This window comes from Notolepis coatsorum (assembly GCF_963971535.1).
Source record: "Notolepis coatsorum genome assembly, chromosome: 16".
Lineage (NCBI taxonomy): Eukaryota > Metazoa > Chordata > Actinopteri > Aulopiformes > Paralepididae > Notolepis > Notolepis coatsorum.
Genome location: NC_140180.1, coordinates 24,791,737 through 24,809,567, shown reverse-complemented (window position 1 = coordinate 24,809,567; position 17,831 = coordinate 24,791,737). Strand labels below are relative to the sequence as shown.

Here is a 17,831-nt window from a genome sequence, read left to right as displayed (position 1 = left end):
TTTAAAAAAAATTATCTGCCGCCGATCGCTATCAAACTGTATTTGATCATCAATATAATGCATTTAGGGCTGGCTATAAATCACGTTTTGCAGAATGCTGCAGAAAACGATAAAAACATATTTATACTTTAGACCGTATTTTAGTATGAACATGTGAATGAAAAAGTAGAATGTTGCTACATCCTAAACGATAGATAATTGACATTGAATGAGCCATAGTAATGTCAATTTAGCAATACAATTTAAAAAGTTATAGCCCTGCAAAGAAGGGGAACTTCTCCATAGACAAATAGAGCTGGCAGAGGATGGTATAAGGATGTACATAAGCGTGGCAGAGAAAGGGTTAATTAGGAGTGTAACAATGCATCGATTCAAATTTTTTGTGTGCGTGTGTATTGTTTTTATTTACCTATAGTCCATTCATGCTGAGTGAATCAGTTCCCACAGCCACATTTGTGTATTCAAAATGTTTTGGGGAATTAACTGATAGAAAATGTATCGAATCGAGGTCAAATGAAGAGATTTCATGATGCATTGAATCGTTGCCTGAATAATCGTAATCGAAATTAATCGTTGTGAGGTCGCATCGTTACACCCCTAATGTGAATGGAGAATCCTAAAACAACTAGCGCTATACTCCCACTAGATTTGAGTGATCTAACCTAGTTTGCTAGCTAGTCGATTAGTCACACTTTTTTTTCTTTTCTTTTTTTTTACTTTATTTTTTTAGCGTTTATCGCTTTTCTGGTCAAGCATGACCGACAGAAACAGGTTGAAATGGGATGTAGAGCAGGGGAAGACATTCTGAGAAATGACGGCGGGTCCGGGAATCGAACTCGTGTCCCCCAGATCCATGACGAGCACGGTTTTCCCCGACGCAGAAATAGCGCCGAGATATGCGGTGAGCTACGGGAGCTCCCCTAGTCACACTTTCTAACCAAGTAGGGTCCATTTGATAGATTTGGTGGTTTATAGTAAAACATTTAAGCCAAATGTAACTGTTTTATAACGTGATAGAATATTTTGTCTCCCTCTCAAACCTTTGGCTTGCATTGGTACATAGCTGTATAGCAGCACATCCAGGCAAATTGTGTCACAAGAAGTAGAACTTTAACCAACCGGCCTATGATGCTCAGACGATGAGCCACATACACACCTGTGTCCCGTTGATGTATCCGTCAGTCAGTTTCAGTCGTTCTATGTCCGCATCCCCTAAGCGACCGTTCTGAGAGAGGGAGAACATCTGTCAAAATCATAGCATCAACATTCACAAAAACATAGCATATAAGCCAACATGCCATCAACAACTTCACCAAGACTTAAGAAAGGCAACACCACAAAGCAACATCCATGTCATTCACCATAGCCTAACATATGCCACCTAACACCTTAGCCTAACATATACCACCTAACACAGTGCTTCTCAAACTTTTTCTGTCAGGCCCCCCTTTGGCGGACCAAAATATATATCTGTCAGGCGCCCCCCCCCCCAACAAAATAGTCATGAAATGGGCCATGTTTAAATTGATTGAAATAACACCAATATCGTGACCTTTCAAATTGGCCCTATATTTTGTTTTCAGAGCTGTCATGGATGAAAAGCCAGCTTCACACAGATACTGTATGTGGTGCTGAATGGTATCAACACCTTAACTGCTGCATCATGAGATACTTGGTGGGCCATGAGATGAGATACTTGGTACTCAGCACCACACTCTGAAACTAGCTCTCTAGGTGGTATCAGATGAGATTTCAAAGAGTTCTTCCAAGAGTTTGGATGGAGATGTGTCAGGAAGCTTTGTCTCAATGTTGTCTGTAAAGTTTTTTTTTTATCCAGAGTAACTTGGTGATCCTTTTCTGTGTTTTATTAAATAATGATTTTCAGAAATGGTATTTTCATGGAGAACAGTGCAACTGCAACAGATAGCACTTTAGTGATAATTTTCTGTAATCCAATTTTCTTTTTATAAATCTCAAGGCCCCCCCCGTCATGCCTCTGCGCCCCCCCCCCCTGGGGGGCGCGCCCCCCACTTTGAGAAACACTGGCCTAACATATACAAACGGTTTTTAAATATATTGCCATCAGTGAATCCTGAAATGCAGGCTTTTTAAACTGGAAATTGTGTGTCTGCAATATGACTACTGCTCTCAAATAGGGCTGCAACTACTAATAGATTATAAAAATAGTTGGCAACTATTTTCATAATTGATTAGTTGTGTCTATATTATGATGCACCTCCATGGCCTGTTGTTGAAGCCATTTTGAAGTAGAGTAGCCTGTAGCTACTACAGCAGTAGCCTGTTAACACTTATATTTTGTTGTTTTGACAGAGAATTGTACAAGACGAGAAATAATGTTTATTTTCTATGAAATAAATTTATTGATCAACAGATTAATCGATCAAATTAGTTGTAGCTCTACTCTCAAATATCACCATTACATCTATAAAAACGAAAAAAGAAGCTAGGGTCATCTCCCTAAACCCACTCACGATCAGCTTACTGCTGCTAAAGCAGTATTCTGCCCTGACCTGCATATTTATGGCCAGTGACTCACTGCCACACATAAAGGAGTCATTTTTGGAATGCATCCAGTCACCCTGCCCCCCACCCCCATCTCGCCTGTGACACAAACATGCACATAATTTACTGTAATTGTTAATCATCACGTTGATATGAATGACTCGATATTAACCATGTCATCGAGCTAAATAAACTACACAGCAACTCCAAAGCAGACATGTGGTACACAGTCTGATAAAAAAAAACTGAATCCAACATGACATTCCATCTCATTAGCTCAGCGGTAAAACAACAGACTACATAATATGCAGTAAAATGATTACCTACTGCAGTGTATATTCTGTCCACAAGGGGGCAGAGTGTTCATTCAAATACAGTGAGAGAGTGGATGTTTGGAGAATTTTACAGGAAGAGGGGCTCTTTTCATACACTTAATTTTTTTTTCAATTTGTATTTTCTTTAAAAAAAACTAAAAACCTAAAACATTGTCCTGAGAATACTAACACCTATACAAACTAGGTATTTTCCAACCATGGATCAAAGCAAAGTTCTTGACAGCTGATAACAAAATATGGATTGTTGGCTGCAGGCCAAAAGCATGGGGGGTCCGATTCCAGACAACTGTAACATGATAAACCTCTGAGGTATTTGTCGAGCACACATCATCAAAATAACTTTTTAATAAGCAAGCCATTTCAAACACCACACCTTAAGACAAAGATTTTGATCACTACCCTTTAGAGGTCAAAAACCTGTTGAATTTCACCTGCGGTGACCCATCAACCCCTGACCGTTACAGTTCTAAACCCCACACTCTACCAAGCAGCCTCCAGCAGTCCGCCCTCTTCCTCCACTGAACCCGAGGTTCCCTGGGCCACGGGCCGAGTCTGGCCTACCCAGTGACAGTCACAAGACTCAGTCTGTGAAACTAGACATGGAGGCTACAGCCAGCCTTGTCCAACCAATTAACTCCCAGTTATAAAACAGGGAGCAGAGACGGATCAGCTGATACTTAAAAGGGCCAATTTTTGGACCCCTGCCTAGACCCATTTCCTACTTACCAATGATGCTGTCTGAAACCAGTATCTGGATTAAATCCGATATCCGAAACCGGTATCTGCATTAATTATCGGATATCTGAAACCAGTATCAGCACCTTTGATGCATGGACATTTCTCTAATAGAGAGACTTGATCATATTTTTCCATCATCAGTATCCAATAATACAGTTGCATGGAAAATATACATTATAAATTAGGTTATAATAACAGTCGAATTCTGGTAACTTTTAGCTGTGGATGGTATGGCTGATTCCCGGCTGTATATGTACTGCTACGCTTTGCTTGCTTCATAACATAATGTGAAATTATGTCATGTAATTTCATTTTACTTACTTTTATATTACATAAACATAAAATCATGACTAATGTGTCAAACACGAAGTTTTTGAAATGGTCCGTCCAACTTCTCAATTCCAACAGTCTTTCTGTTTACTGGCCGCTGCCATGATGAATCGAATGTGAATTAGGAGTGAAAATAAAAAATGTTACATTCTAATCAAGATGCCAGCCTCCAGTAAACAGACTAGTCATTGAAATCTTGAGAAGTTGGGACCATTTCCAACCACCAGCAATGGATGTTACCAGGATGTTTTAGACAACTAAATATCTAACCAACCATCAACAAAACAAACACTGGAGACACTTTTCTAAATATGTGTGGTAAAACGGTGAAAATCGCTGGTAACCTGGTACATTTAGGTATTTACCAGCCTGTAGAGGAAAGAAAGAAGTTTCCAAACCTTGTGTATACTGTTGAATAGACTTAACAAAAACATACAACTTAAGTCATTTGAAACAATAGAGCATGCAACAATGTGCATGGATCCAATGAACAAAAGCAACTCGCATGCAGGAAGTAAAACACATGTTGAACACATCCAAGTTGAAGCATCAGCTAATCGAAAGTTGAAGAGCGAATGAACGAGTGAATTGTTTATTTAAATGACAGAAGAGTAAGAAGCCACAACACAACTGAAGACACAGGGGCGGATGCGGGGGCTATGCGGCGCATGCACGACAGATGACCGCATTCCACAGGACAACAAGCTGCGACAAAGAGGAAAATAACTAAGATTCCATCACAGGGGCGAGCGAGGTATGTCGGCGTGGTTTGTGTGCCTGTTTGCATGTGCACATCCGGTGAGCGACGAGGGAGGCATGTGGAAATACGTGCCGATGTGTATCTCCTGGCATGTTTTTAAGAACATACAACTATGTATACAGGTGAGGTGATCCGTTACAGGAGGGGGGGGCTGACTCAAACACACACAGATGGACAAGCACGCATGCAAAGACACGCGCAAAATACTCAGAATGCTGGGTGGGATGAGGGCTGAAAGACACCGGGGTGGACATGGACATGCGCACGCGTGCAGAAACTCGGAATGCTGGCAGAGAGAGGAGGATGGACGCAGTGGGGGAGGGGGGGAACGGTGGATGAATGTGTGTGGGCAGGGAGAGACCGATAAGAGGGAATCACTTGTTAAAGAGGATTGGCTGGAGGGGAGGGGAGGGGTGTCCAGCTGATGTAGTTTTGGCTGTAGGGACTATGGGGAGTGCAGCTGATGTAGTTTTGGCAGGCTTAGCAATTCACTGGGGTTCTAAGGTGCAAGTGTGTGAGTGTTTGGAATGTACATATTATATTATACATAATAGCTTGATGTTGAGTAGCAGGGATGGAGACGGACGGTGCCTACGGACACCTTGGGGAATGGGTCTGGGGATCATGGTGGTAGTTGGGGTGGAGGCAGGCTGGGGTTGGGGGGGTTTACCTGTGTGGGGAGGCCCACTCTCCTCCTCTCCTCCTCCAGCGCCCGCGTCAGCTGCTCAAACTGCACCTCCTGCTCCCTGACCGACTCCAGGAGAGCCGCTGCGCTCTCACACTGCTCCATACACACTACAGAAGCCCCGGGGATGGAGGAGGAGGAGTTACTCACAAACACACAGCCTAAAGGCCTCTACATGCTACAGCAAATTCAAAGCAACTTCAACACAACATCGACAAAGCAACGGTGTTGCAGACACATTACCTTTATGCTTCTGCAAAATCAACGCGCAGCCTATGATGCAACAAAATGTACCCCGGATGTGCGGCTCGAGCGCGCCCAGCCCGCCTGAATACTTTGGGCAGCCGAAGGTGCGCACTCTAGCAATTACAAACGGATTTCCCTTCTCAACCATACATCGTTAGTATAATAATAGCCCTGTTTATGTTTGTTTTCGCTTGTGTTCTTGTATATAGTGTAATATAGTTATATCGCCACATCAACCCAGTCCATCCCCATTGTTTCCCCAATCTCCTTCCACGGATTCATCGTCATAATGCTATCCTTGTAGTCTTTAGACCCGCTATTATATAAATGTGTGTACTTTCGGACCTCCTCTGCAATACGTTCCTGCATTTGATTCATTTTAAACAAACAATTAAACAAGTGTAATGAAACAATACACTAGCTATCGAGCTCCTGTCAGAAAGTTTTCTTTTGGTCTCGAGCTCCTGTCCGAAAGTTTTCTTTTGGTCTCGAGCCAGGAAAACACTAGAAGTGACAGACAGCCCCGCCCCCATTCACTACCAACCAATCACTGCTACGCAATACCAACGCAACGGGTCTTTAGATTAGATTTTGGAGACAGGTACGCAACGTCCTCGCAACACAGTCTACAAGACTGTCTGCAACAAGCGCGCTGAAATTGCGCTGATGTTGTGTTGAAGTTGCTTTGAATTTGCTGTAGCATGTAGAGGCCTTAAGAAGAACACAGCCCGATGGACCCTCCCCTAAGGAATAATAACAGTTCTTAGAATTGTGACTCGAGGAATAGATATTAGAGTAGTACACACTACACACACACCTCCACAGACACTGAAAAGAAGGTCCTGCGTTGGAACCCCACGGGGGGGGCTTTCTGTGTGAAATCTGCATGGTCTCCCCATGTTTGTGTGGGTTTCCTCCGGGTACTCCGGTTTCCTCTCACGCCAAAAGACATACTCCTGCCATTGCCCAAGGTACTGGCATAGTGGCATTACACCTGGAGCTGGTCCCCATGCGCCCGTCTGTGGCTCCAAAAAAAGATTGGGATTTGATCTGGCCTAATATAGCCAATACCGATCACTATACCAATCAATTAAACTATGCCGCGATCGGCTCCGATCACAATCCATCTAAAAGTACAACATAACTTTTTTACTTAAAAATCACCAGGGGACAAACACGCACACACACACCTGACTGCACACACACAATATTCATACAAGGCGCTCTAGTGTCATACAAATGAAGTTCAGGCCTATAGTCAAATTAGCAATATCAATATCTGCCTATAATGATGAAAGACAGCATTAAAGATTGGTAAATGCCAAGGTGCATTTATATAGCGCTTTTATCCAAAGCGTTTTACAATTTGTTCCTCACACATTCACACGACGACAGCGGAGGCAGCCATGCAAGGTGCCAACCTGCTCACCGGGAGCAGTTAGGGGTTAAGTGTCTTGCTCAAGGACACTTCAACACGCCTTAAAATATGTGGGAGTGTTTAGGATATAAAAAAAAAATTATATATTTATTTTGCGTGGCGATATTATATTAAAATAATATTAATTAAAAATATATATAATTTCTTGACAATCCCATTTTGCTGCAAATAAATAAAAATGATTGGAGTGAGATGAACAGACTGAAAACATTGTGTGTTGATGTATATTGGGAGCGAAATTAACTTTTTGACTCACCGGCCAGTGGCGGGTAGATGGGAAGAATCTACCCGCCAAGCTTATTTCTTACCTGCCAACTTTTTTTTGATAAAAAAGAAATTATTATTTTATATAAAGATTTTTTTTTAATAAAATATATATATTATATAATCATACTTGTGATTGTGTTATCTGCGAGACATCGCCACCTCGCTGTCTGCAAACAGCTCCACTGTCTGTGTGTATACTCGAGTGGCCTCCAGCAAGGATTCTCCGGCGCTGCAGCTGGGCCCTAAACGCTACATTCAGCATGCAAAAGGATTCTCCTGAGCTAAAGCTGGACCCTATTCATGCGATGTAAGCCAGGGACTCGAATACGCATGTTGTTGTTGTAGGACATTGATGTCAGGAGCTTTCTGTAGCTACTGCTGGATGGCGTTGGGACAACGCCTCAGTGAACTATTTAGTTTACTGCGACATTTCGTAGTGACTAGTGAGCTACCTAGCCAACGGAGGTATTATGCACTGGACTATTGCTGGAGCATTTGTTGATGTCGGGAGCTATCAGTAGCTAGCCGGCTGGATAACGTTACACAATGCCTCATGTATTAAACTAAGTGAATAGTTGACTGGGTCATTTTGTAACGGTAGCTAACGTTATCGCCACCACGCAACAAGTCAAAATGCTCGCTATCTGCAAACAGCTCCACTGTCTGTGTGTATACTCGAGTAGCCTCCAGCTCCAGCAAGGATTCTCCGGCGCTGCAGCTGGACCCTACTGGAGCTAACATGTACTAGGTAGCTACCTATCCAACGGAGGTATTATGCACTACTAGACTTGCTGGAGCATTTGTTGATATCGGGAGCTATCAGTAGCTAGCCGGCTAGATAACGGACAATGCCTCAGTATTAAACTAAAAGTGAATAGTTGACTGGGTCATTTTGTAACGGTAGCTAACGTTAGAGCAGTCAGCAGACTGCCCAGCCCGACTCTAGCCTCTCTGTTTACATGGGGTTGGGAGGGGCTGGAGGAGGGAGGAGCAGCGCGTTGCATGTCTGTGTGCTTGAGACAGCGAGTGAGAACTCCGCTAAGAATTGGATCATGTTATTCGATCGGTTTTCACCTGACTATTTCGTTGCCCGCCACATGGCGGACAGACCTCTCAGTCCCACCCGCCAAACGTAAAATCTGCCCGCAAATGGCGCTTGGCGGGCTTTAACACTTTAATCGCCGGAGACACCGTAACTAGTCATTCCCCGCCATGCTCATTCTGCCGAAGACGCCGTAACACGTCTTTGATATCAATATTTCAAAAATCTGTGAACGAAATCATATTTCTCCCCCGGGGACCTGAGATATACTGCTGAGCTCCACTCAACTCTCTAACGGTTCAAGAGCGCCATCTGGTGGCCGATCGGCAGATCGCCCAACAGGAAGTCATGTGGATGAAGTGGTGCTCACCCATATTTCGTCCGGGCACTCGCTATCATTAGCAGGACTCCATCTTGACACAATGGATGTCGATCGGTTGCAAATAACTCGACAACAACATGATTTCGACGTATATACTATTATACAACCTGGAAATGGATCGGGTATTTCTACATCCCATAATATGAATATCTCTGCTCCACGCTCATCGCCCAACGCTATGAGGAAGCTACGGTAAGATTCAGCGTTTTTTTTTAACGTGTTCCATATAAACTGCTCTGATGATCATATCACCCACACTAGATGAATGATATAACGTTGCCCACGGAATTATAAACGACCCCCCGCCCATCCGGTCAACATCAGATCATACGTAGTAACTCCTAGAATCACGTCCAGTTGAAATTTTTTATCTCGCACAGATTCCTACCAAACTGCATTTGATCATCAATATAATGCATTTTTAGGGCTATAAATCAAGTTCTGGAGAAAGCTGCAGAAAACAATAAAAACATACTTATACTTTAGACTGTATTTTAGTATGAATATGTGAATGAAAAAGTATAACGTTGCTACACCCTGAACAATAGATATAAGACATTGAATGGGCCATAATAATGTCAATTTAGCAATACAATTTAAAAAGTTATAGCCCTGCAAAGAAGGGGAACTTCTCCATAGACAAATAGAGCTGGCGAGGGATGGTAAATTATGAATTTAACCATGGCGAGCAAAGTGTTAATTTCGCTCCCTGTGTGTACCGTATATATATATATATATTTTTTTTTTAGCAGATGTTTTCAGCTGCAGTTGAAAAGCGTAATAACTTGCAATATAACAATATATTGACTCCGGTATATCGTGATAATATCATAACGCGAGGCCTCTGGCGATTCCCAGCCCTACAAAACATGCAGTGAAATGTGGCTGCTAACGGGTCCAACACGTCCAGACTCCAATATGCTTCAGCACCTTGGAGATCACCATCCATCCCTGCATGCTCCACGCTCAAGTCAAGGTAAACAACCAACATTAGCTACGTTTTGGCCCCAAAAATCAAGTGCGCATTTACTTTTGATTATATTCCATTATTCGATTTCAGAGCAGACATTTCCACCAGCCCATCCACTGGCATTAAAGTGGATCTACTTTGTATGGACAACGAGTGACAAATATGAGGAGAGGGACATGACTCTGTACGTGTGTGTGCATCAGGGCTGGACAGTGAGGGCGGTTCACTCGCATTTGGGACTAAAAATAGATGTGTGTGAACTGGAAAAAGAATTTAGGAGCACATGTGTGAGTAAAGATTACATCCTACAAGCAGACAGTGCAATTATATTTTTTCCCCTGCTGCATATAGGTCAGTGGCTGCATTGAACAAAGAAAATCAACTAGCAAGACCCGTTTCTTGGGCCAACGTCATTTCACTGGTTATGTGGTTGCGTCAACAAAGCATGTGAGCAGAGGCTCTTGCTGGACCATGGCTAAGAGCGGTCGGTGGCTAAAGGCAGCAAAAGGTTGACCGAATTATCCCAGACTGCCTTTTTCACACCGGAATGATTATGAAAACAAGATAATAGTTCCACGATTGTGGAAATCCCATGTAAAAAAGGAAATCAAACATAAGACATGAAAGTTCAATAAATGCATGATGTCATGATCTCAATATTGACCAAGGTAATCGTGATAATTTTTTACTTGATTTATGGCCCTACGCTACAAAGATGAACTGGATAGTTGATATAATATTTTGGTTCATTAAGTTAAGTATTAGAAATATTCTAAAAATCATTAAATCTGCTCTACTCTTAAAAATCCAAATCATGATAGAACTGCACCTTCCTTTACTTCTGAGCCTTTGAAAAACAAGATTATCATTAACCAGATCCGATTGAAAAATGTATGAAAAAAAAACTTGGCACAATCAGTTATTGATAGAATATGACAATGCAGCATATTAGGCCTGCCGCGATAAGCAATAAATCGATTAATTGCCGCGATAATTAAAATTAATGCAATGATTTTGACGGGCGCGATTAATTGCTATTTGCGCGTTTCTTTTAATGAGGCGGAACCAGTACCCCTCGTCAGTCACTCCGTGTGGGGGGCCGCTGGCCTTACTAGAGAGCACAGCACGGGAGCTCCGTGGGGCACTAGCAACGCCACATATAGCTTAACTACATTTCTCAATAGTGTTGCTCCTTTTAACCAAATAGCGTTCTTTGTAGTGTAACGTTAGCTATTTTTAGACCCAAGTAGTTACTCGCTACTGCCCGGAGAAACTGGACTGCTAAATAAAGATTAAAGATCTAGTGTTGATGCTCATTCAATGCCAACAACATTAGCTAAATAGCTAACAAACGAAATACAACGTATAGCATAGCTACAACACAGAATAACGTTAATACAATTACATGCATCATTGTTTACAATGAACGGGTGGGACTAGTCAAAGGACTGGACACGGGGACAAGTTAAACATGAATTAATTTATTATAACAGGTAATCGAGTTGCGCTCCCGTGCCTACGCACCACAGGGCTATTCTATTCTATACGGCTTTGATGCTTCCTCCTCATCGTTGATTGCCTGTAGTAGCTGCATCTAACGTTAGTAGCTAACGTTAAAACTAACCTAAAGTTAGTTGCTCACCAACAATCTCAACATTTGTTTTATCATTAGCTCAAAAACACAGACCGGACGAGACAAGTTGGCCGCTCATAGATGCTGCTAGGATAATAACAACAATACTTCCGCTCCGGTCGGTGGGCTTCAAAATAAAAGTCTAAAACACCGGAAAAGATGGAGCGGTGGGCTTCAAAATAAAAGTTTTGGGAAATACATTTCTCAAAAAAAAATTCTCTAACCGGTCGCAATAATATCGCTTATCGCGATATTTTCGGGGGTAATTAATCGCCCAGCAAAATGTGTTATCGTGGCAGGCCTACAGCATATTAAGCATCAGTGGAAGATCAATATCCATTTGATAAACCGATAGAGCCTACTTGTCAGGCCATAGCTGGGATAAAGACCCCGTTTCACAAAAACATACAGGAACCATATGACTGCACATGCTTCCGGTTACACACTAGCAGAGAGAAATGTGCTACACACACACACACCCCGAGTGCACAACTCAGACAATCAGATACACACCTGTCCTACACCTTTGGGCATGGCATGGGAGAAAAGATGAGAGGTCACGCCAGTCAACAGGTGGAGCTCTAGTAGCGGGGCCAAACCAAAAAAGAGGGGGCTGACTGGGAGGAATGAAAGAGACAGAAAGAGAGGAATGAGAGAGACAGAAAGAGAGAAACGCAGAGTGCCAGAGAAAAGGAGATGGTCACTTGAGGAGGTTGTGTAAAAAAAGAAAGAAAAAAACTAAAAGAAAACAGCAGTGCAGTGAGGAATACCGTACAAATGTGTGAGCAGGATTGTGAACCATAAACGTACGTGCACACACACTGAAGCTCCAGCCCTCAAGACACACCCTATATTTAACTCAACATTTGGCCTGCGTACAGTAGCTAGCTGCAGGAGTCTGACCGACTGCAGCTCTTTCTGGGCCAGAGAAAACACACCGTCAGCAGAGAGGGAGACAGAGAGTGAGAGAAAGAGAGATCTCCTGAAAGCAATGTCCTCCTATCAACTTGTTCAACTGCCTTCCAGCATTGCCTCCCCCTCCTTCTTACTCTTGACTCCCTCATTCTTCCAGCCCTCCGCACCCCCCCCCCCCCCCCCCCCTCACTCTCCCCATCCTAGAGATGAACCAATAAAACTTGTAATCGGATATCTGGCCAATACCAATTTAGAATAGGGGTATTGTTGTACTGTAGAATTTCCCTCATGACTCAAATCCAACATAAAATGTCTGATGCACAAGACGGCTGTGAAGGATGAGAGTACGGTGTCTCTCTAATGGGGAAAAGGGTTATTTTTGTCCACTGACAGCAAATTGAAAGTCTATGCTGTTCAGGTTAAGTAACGTACAAATTGCAACTCCATATTAGAGTCAGTGACAGCGGTGAAGACGTATTAGAATCAGTGTCAGCAGTGACGATGTATAAGAATCAGTGTCAGCAGTGACGATGTATTAGAATCAGTGTCAGCAGTGAAGACGCATTAGAATCAGTGTCAGCAGTGAAGACATTAGAATCAGTGTCAGCAGTGAAGATGCATTAGAATTAGTGGTGGGACTCGAAATTAATCAAATTTTAATCGCATATCAATATTTGATGCGAAAAGCAACATTTTTCAATTCAAATTAATTTTGGTATACAAGTGAATCAATGAATATACATGGGGTGGACGGTATGGTCTAAAATGTATATCACGGTATAATTTGAAGCATAGACGGTAACGGTATATATCACGGTATCAGTGTTTCCGTTCGATTTTTTTTTGCCTGATAGGCAGGCTATATAAAGAATGACATCCTCAAGGCATGTAGATTTATAATATTTTAACTTAAAACTAGGCTACTTTTGCGTATACAGTCATTATATTCCAAATAAAATAAGTCCCGAGTCGAGACTCCGTGCTGCTCCCAACGAATCCCAATAGTATGCAACTGCAGAGCCGCAAAGCAGGGGCGCTTTCAGGTCCGGTCACAGGCCCGCTCAACAGCGCCCCCCACCCAACGGCTGAATTGGAGTATTGCACTGTGCAGGCACAGCTGTCCAGCTCTGCGGCTCTGCAGCTGCATGCTTCTCGCAAAATCCAGCATCCAGCTCCCGCTGCCCAGCCGTCGTTATCAGAACACTACACACATCATAATGTTCACAGCAAACTGTAGTTGATCACCAGGTATGTTTTATTAACATAGAATGGGAAATCTCTTACCTTTCTCCACTGGTTAAAAATGCCAGGAACTGAAATTGAAACTTGCTGTGTGCCGCGGTGATATGTGTTTATTATGAAATGACAATTGCGTGTTGACACGCCCACTGCTCGAAGCCTCCTAAATAACTTTTTTCAGTTTGCACATATCTATTATCTATGACTAATTCCATCTATTTTTAGGGGCAAATGAGAGTGAAATAGTCACGCTGTGGTTACATGACGTCATTGCTATTTTAGAGCTGCTCTACCGGTTACAAGGTATAGTCAAAATCCATACCGTAGAGCAAATTTATACCGTATACCGTTTATACCGTCCACGCCTACATTATACATACGTTTAAGCAGCAAAATCCTGTATTAGCTACTACACAGACAAACAGATCAATGCAATTTTTAACAAAGTGCAGCAATTTTAGGAATTATATATAGCGCAAAGGACCTTTTGTAAACTCAAGCACTTTCGCAGTACTTTCAAGTACATTCCAGAACAGTTGACAATTATATATATTAAAAAAAACTCTTGATTGATCTCAATTTCTCTTATTTCATTCTTTTTATGAATTTATTATACGTTATACTTATAGCACATGCAAGAGTCTGGTCTCCTTTGAAAGGTAACATTCTTACACAATAAAGAAAAAATCTTCATGTGATTAAATGCATACATTTTTTTTACTTTTAATTCTTTCTGTAGTTAATTAATCGAAATTAATGCGCTAAAGTCCCAGCCCTAATTAGAATCAGTGTCAGCAGTGAAGACATAATAGAATCAGTGTCAGCAGTGAAGAAACATTAGAATCAGGCCATGGTTACACTTACGTTTAGTTTTCGTATTATTTCGTTTGCATGTCCAAGTTAAAGGGCAACGCCGTTTTGTCAGGAAAACGCGTTTTCCTAGCGGCAACGCTCAAAGGGTGTTTTCGTTTTGAAAACTCCCGACAAGTACAGTGGTAGGGCTAACTCTAATGTAAGGGTGTCCACACGCACGGTTATTTCATGTGTTGTCAAGTTATTGATAAGAGGCACAGTCCAAACTACAACAGTCTGCATCCCCTTAACAATTGTTTGTATTTAGCCGTATTGTACCCATTCTGCAATCTGTTAAATAACGTTTTCATCCATTTATTCTACTAGCGATAACGTTACTACGTTAATGTACGATAGCGTCGATGCTAACTATATACATGGAAAACGCCAATCACATTAGCATGTAGCTAACAACATCAGAGATCTTTTTGTGAGACTAAACTCTCCTCTCTTGGTGGTAAATTGTGTTGATGTTGGTTTTGTTTCATCAACAAATGAGGCAGAACACAGTGAATGTATCCGTTTTTGTTTATTGCACTTTGTTTCTTGCTGAAAAATAAATGCTATGTTGCTAAATGGACACGCGAGGTATTTAAAGATGGTGGCTTTTCTTGTTTTTGAGCAGGAAGTGTAGTGACGCGTTCAACCTTTCTGATTGGTTGAAAATGGCCTTCATGTTTGAACTACATCGCCACCTACTGCTTTGGCATTGTACTAGGGCTGTCTTAAATGCTTCAAAGCTTCGAACGTTCGATTCGATGGCACAAGCTTCGAACATTAAAAAAAAAAATCGAAGTAAAAAAAAAAAAGAAAAACGCATTTTTTTTTTACCTCGATTTGTGTGTGTGTGTAGGTGTGTGTGTGTAGGTGTGTGTGTGTGTGTGTGTGTGTGTGTGTGTGTGTGTGTGTGTGTGTGTGTGAACTACCCATCCCAGTTAGGACAGCCGAATCCCGTCCAATCTTTTGCCGTCGACTAAAGACTCACTTCTTCAACCATTATCTGAAATGATAAAAAAAAAAAAAAAAAAATCTAACCGTGACTAACCTTACTGTCATGCACTTGTCCTAATAAACTAACCCACACTGTAACACGCAACACTTTGATGAACATTGTTACTCAGCTGATAGAGTTGTACCCTTCTTGCTGTCTTGTCGTACAGAACTTGTAAGTCGCTTTGGATAAAAGCGTCAGCTAAATGACTAAATGTAAGTGTGTGTGCGTGTGTGTGTGTGTGTGTGTGTGTGTGTGTGTGTGTGTGTAGGTGTGTGTAGGTGTGTGTGTGTGTGTGTGTGTGCGCGCACCTTGTAGAATTCCACACATAAGAAAGAAAGATACTGGGATGAATAAACAAAATAGGAAATAAAATGTAGAAATGCATGCAATACATAAATAAATATGAATCTCCATATATGAAATATAACATTTAGATAAGGTGCTACTGAGATGTTTTGGTGAGTTCTTTGTTTTTTTGTGGAAGTTGCCCTTCTTAAAAATGCATGAACATTCACTGATAATTGGTCTGTAGTGGAGTCTACAAGGTCTACATTGCCGGACCATGTAGAATCCGGACCTTGTAGACTGACATAATTCTGTGCATAGTTTAGTTTACACAGGCCATATTTCAAATAATCAAAATCTTACTTCATTCATCTTAAACATTCTTGATTTGGGGGATTGGTAGTTCCCATGAAATCTGAAGTTGTTCAAACGACAACAGCGATCCACCTTGAATTAAATCACACAGCCGAGTGAAACCTTGTTGGATGAGTCAGTCACGAAAGGGGCTACTTAATTAATCCAACCCACTTTATTTATAGAGCACATTTAAAAACAACAACGTTTACGAAAGTCCCACAACATAAAATAAATAAAAAATAAAAAGAAATTATTAAAAAAGAATTAATTTTTTTTTTTTTTTCTCCGAAGCTTCGAATTAAAATCGAAGCTCGGCCCCGAAGCTTCGATTGCCAAAAAAAGCTTCGAAGGTCAGCCCTACATTGTACTACATGTATATACATCACTCGGTGCTCACGAGACAAAACAACGTCTAACTTGCCTGCCAATACGCAGCGTTCTGAAAAGCAAAATGAAACGCTTTGTTTTGGCTATAGTGTAACCGCAGCCTCAGTGTCAGCAGTGAAGACGTATTATAATCAGTGTCGGCAGTGAAGACGTATTATAATCAGTGTCAGCACGCAGTGAAGACTAGGGATGGGTACCTTTCACATTTGAACCGATACCGGTACCTGTGAATCGATACCGGTACCCAACGGTACCTTTTTTCGGTACTTTAGTCTCAAGAAATTTAATTTACCTACCTCAGTCGTAAAAAGAAAATCCAAACTTCAAATAACTACAATTTCGACAGTTTTCGGCTCGTCATTGCTCCGACTGCTTTGTTGTTGAATCAAGTCAAATCCTAGGTAAGCATATATTGTGCGTGTGAACGTTGAAATGAAAAGGAAAAAAAAAAAAAGGAAAAGGAAAAAAAAAGATTCACAAAAAAAATCGGTTTCTCACTTGATTCGATATTCGGTAGTACCGACGTGTTTCGGTTCGGTACCTCAAAAGTACCGAATTCGGTACCCATCCCTAGAATCAGTGTCAGCAGTGAAGACATAATAGAATCAGTGTCAGCAGCAGCACAGTGAAGACGTATTAGAATCAGTGTCAGCAGTGAAGACATAATAGAATCAGTGTCAGCAGCAGCACAGTGAAGACGTATTATAATCAGTGTCAGCAGTGAAGACGTATTAGAGAATCAGTGTCAGCAGTGAAGACGCATTATAATAATCAGTGTCAGCAGTGAAGACGTATTATAATCAGTGTCAGCACAGCAGTGAAGACGCAGTATGACTGCATCCCTACTTCTTCCCTCTTATTTATCGACTTCTCTTCCTCACACCTTCCCTCCTCCTTTTCTCCTTCTCTATTATTATCTCTGCTTTGCCATTGTGCGCTGAGAGGGAAAGAGAGAGGGAGAGAAAAAGAAAGGGAGAAAGAGAGATTGAGAGAGAGAAAGAGCGAGAGAGAAAGAGTGAGAGAAACCTTTAAAAACAAACAAGCAGACTCAGAGACATGTACTTAGTTACTTCCTCTTTATCTACTGATAAAAAAAAACACCAAGGCAACCAGACCCCCATGGCCTCGCTGGTTAGGTTACTGTACATGGGAGCGCCACAACTAACACAAACAAGACCCGGCAAACACCTGTCTAACCGGTCCGGCGAGGCAAAAGGAGGCGGCAATAGGGACTCAATTTCACTGTGCCTCTCTGTCGCAGTTGTTCCAATGTCTCTCTCGTCTATGCTGCTGACCGAAGACCAGTAGTGTGGCTGATGTCATTCCAAGCTCTGTCTCTACCTGATGTGCACCTGCACACAAACATTAGGAATGAAAGGGAACGGCGGTATAGGCAACAAAGACCTGCATTTACACTTTTGGTAGCAGGTGTGTGTGTGTGTGTGTGTGTGTG

The 17,831-nt window shown here is 41.9% G+C and overlaps 1 protein-coding gene across 6 annotated transcripts in view; it reads right to left on the bottom strand.

Annotated features, from left to right (window-relative positions):
• Positions 1-17,831, bottom strand: part of LOC311243288 (catenin delta-1-like) — an 81,759-nt gene that overhangs the window by 44,626 nt on the left and 19,302 nt on the right. For 5 of the 6 annotated variants that reach the window (XM_084332457.1, XM_084332460.1, XM_084332458.1 and 2 more), the window contains exons 3-4: positions 5,357-5,481; positions 1,157-1,225 (exon numbers count right to left, since the gene is read on the bottom strand). In XM_084332457.1, coding sequence (XP_084188583.1) covers positions 1,157-1,225; positions 5,357-5,476 — 189 coding nt within the window. In that variant the 5' untranslated portion in view covers positions 5,477-5,481. The remainder of the gene's footprint in view (positions 1-1,156; positions 1,226-5,356; positions 5,482-17,831) is intronic. The other variant, XM_084332462.1, reaches the window with a different exon arrangement.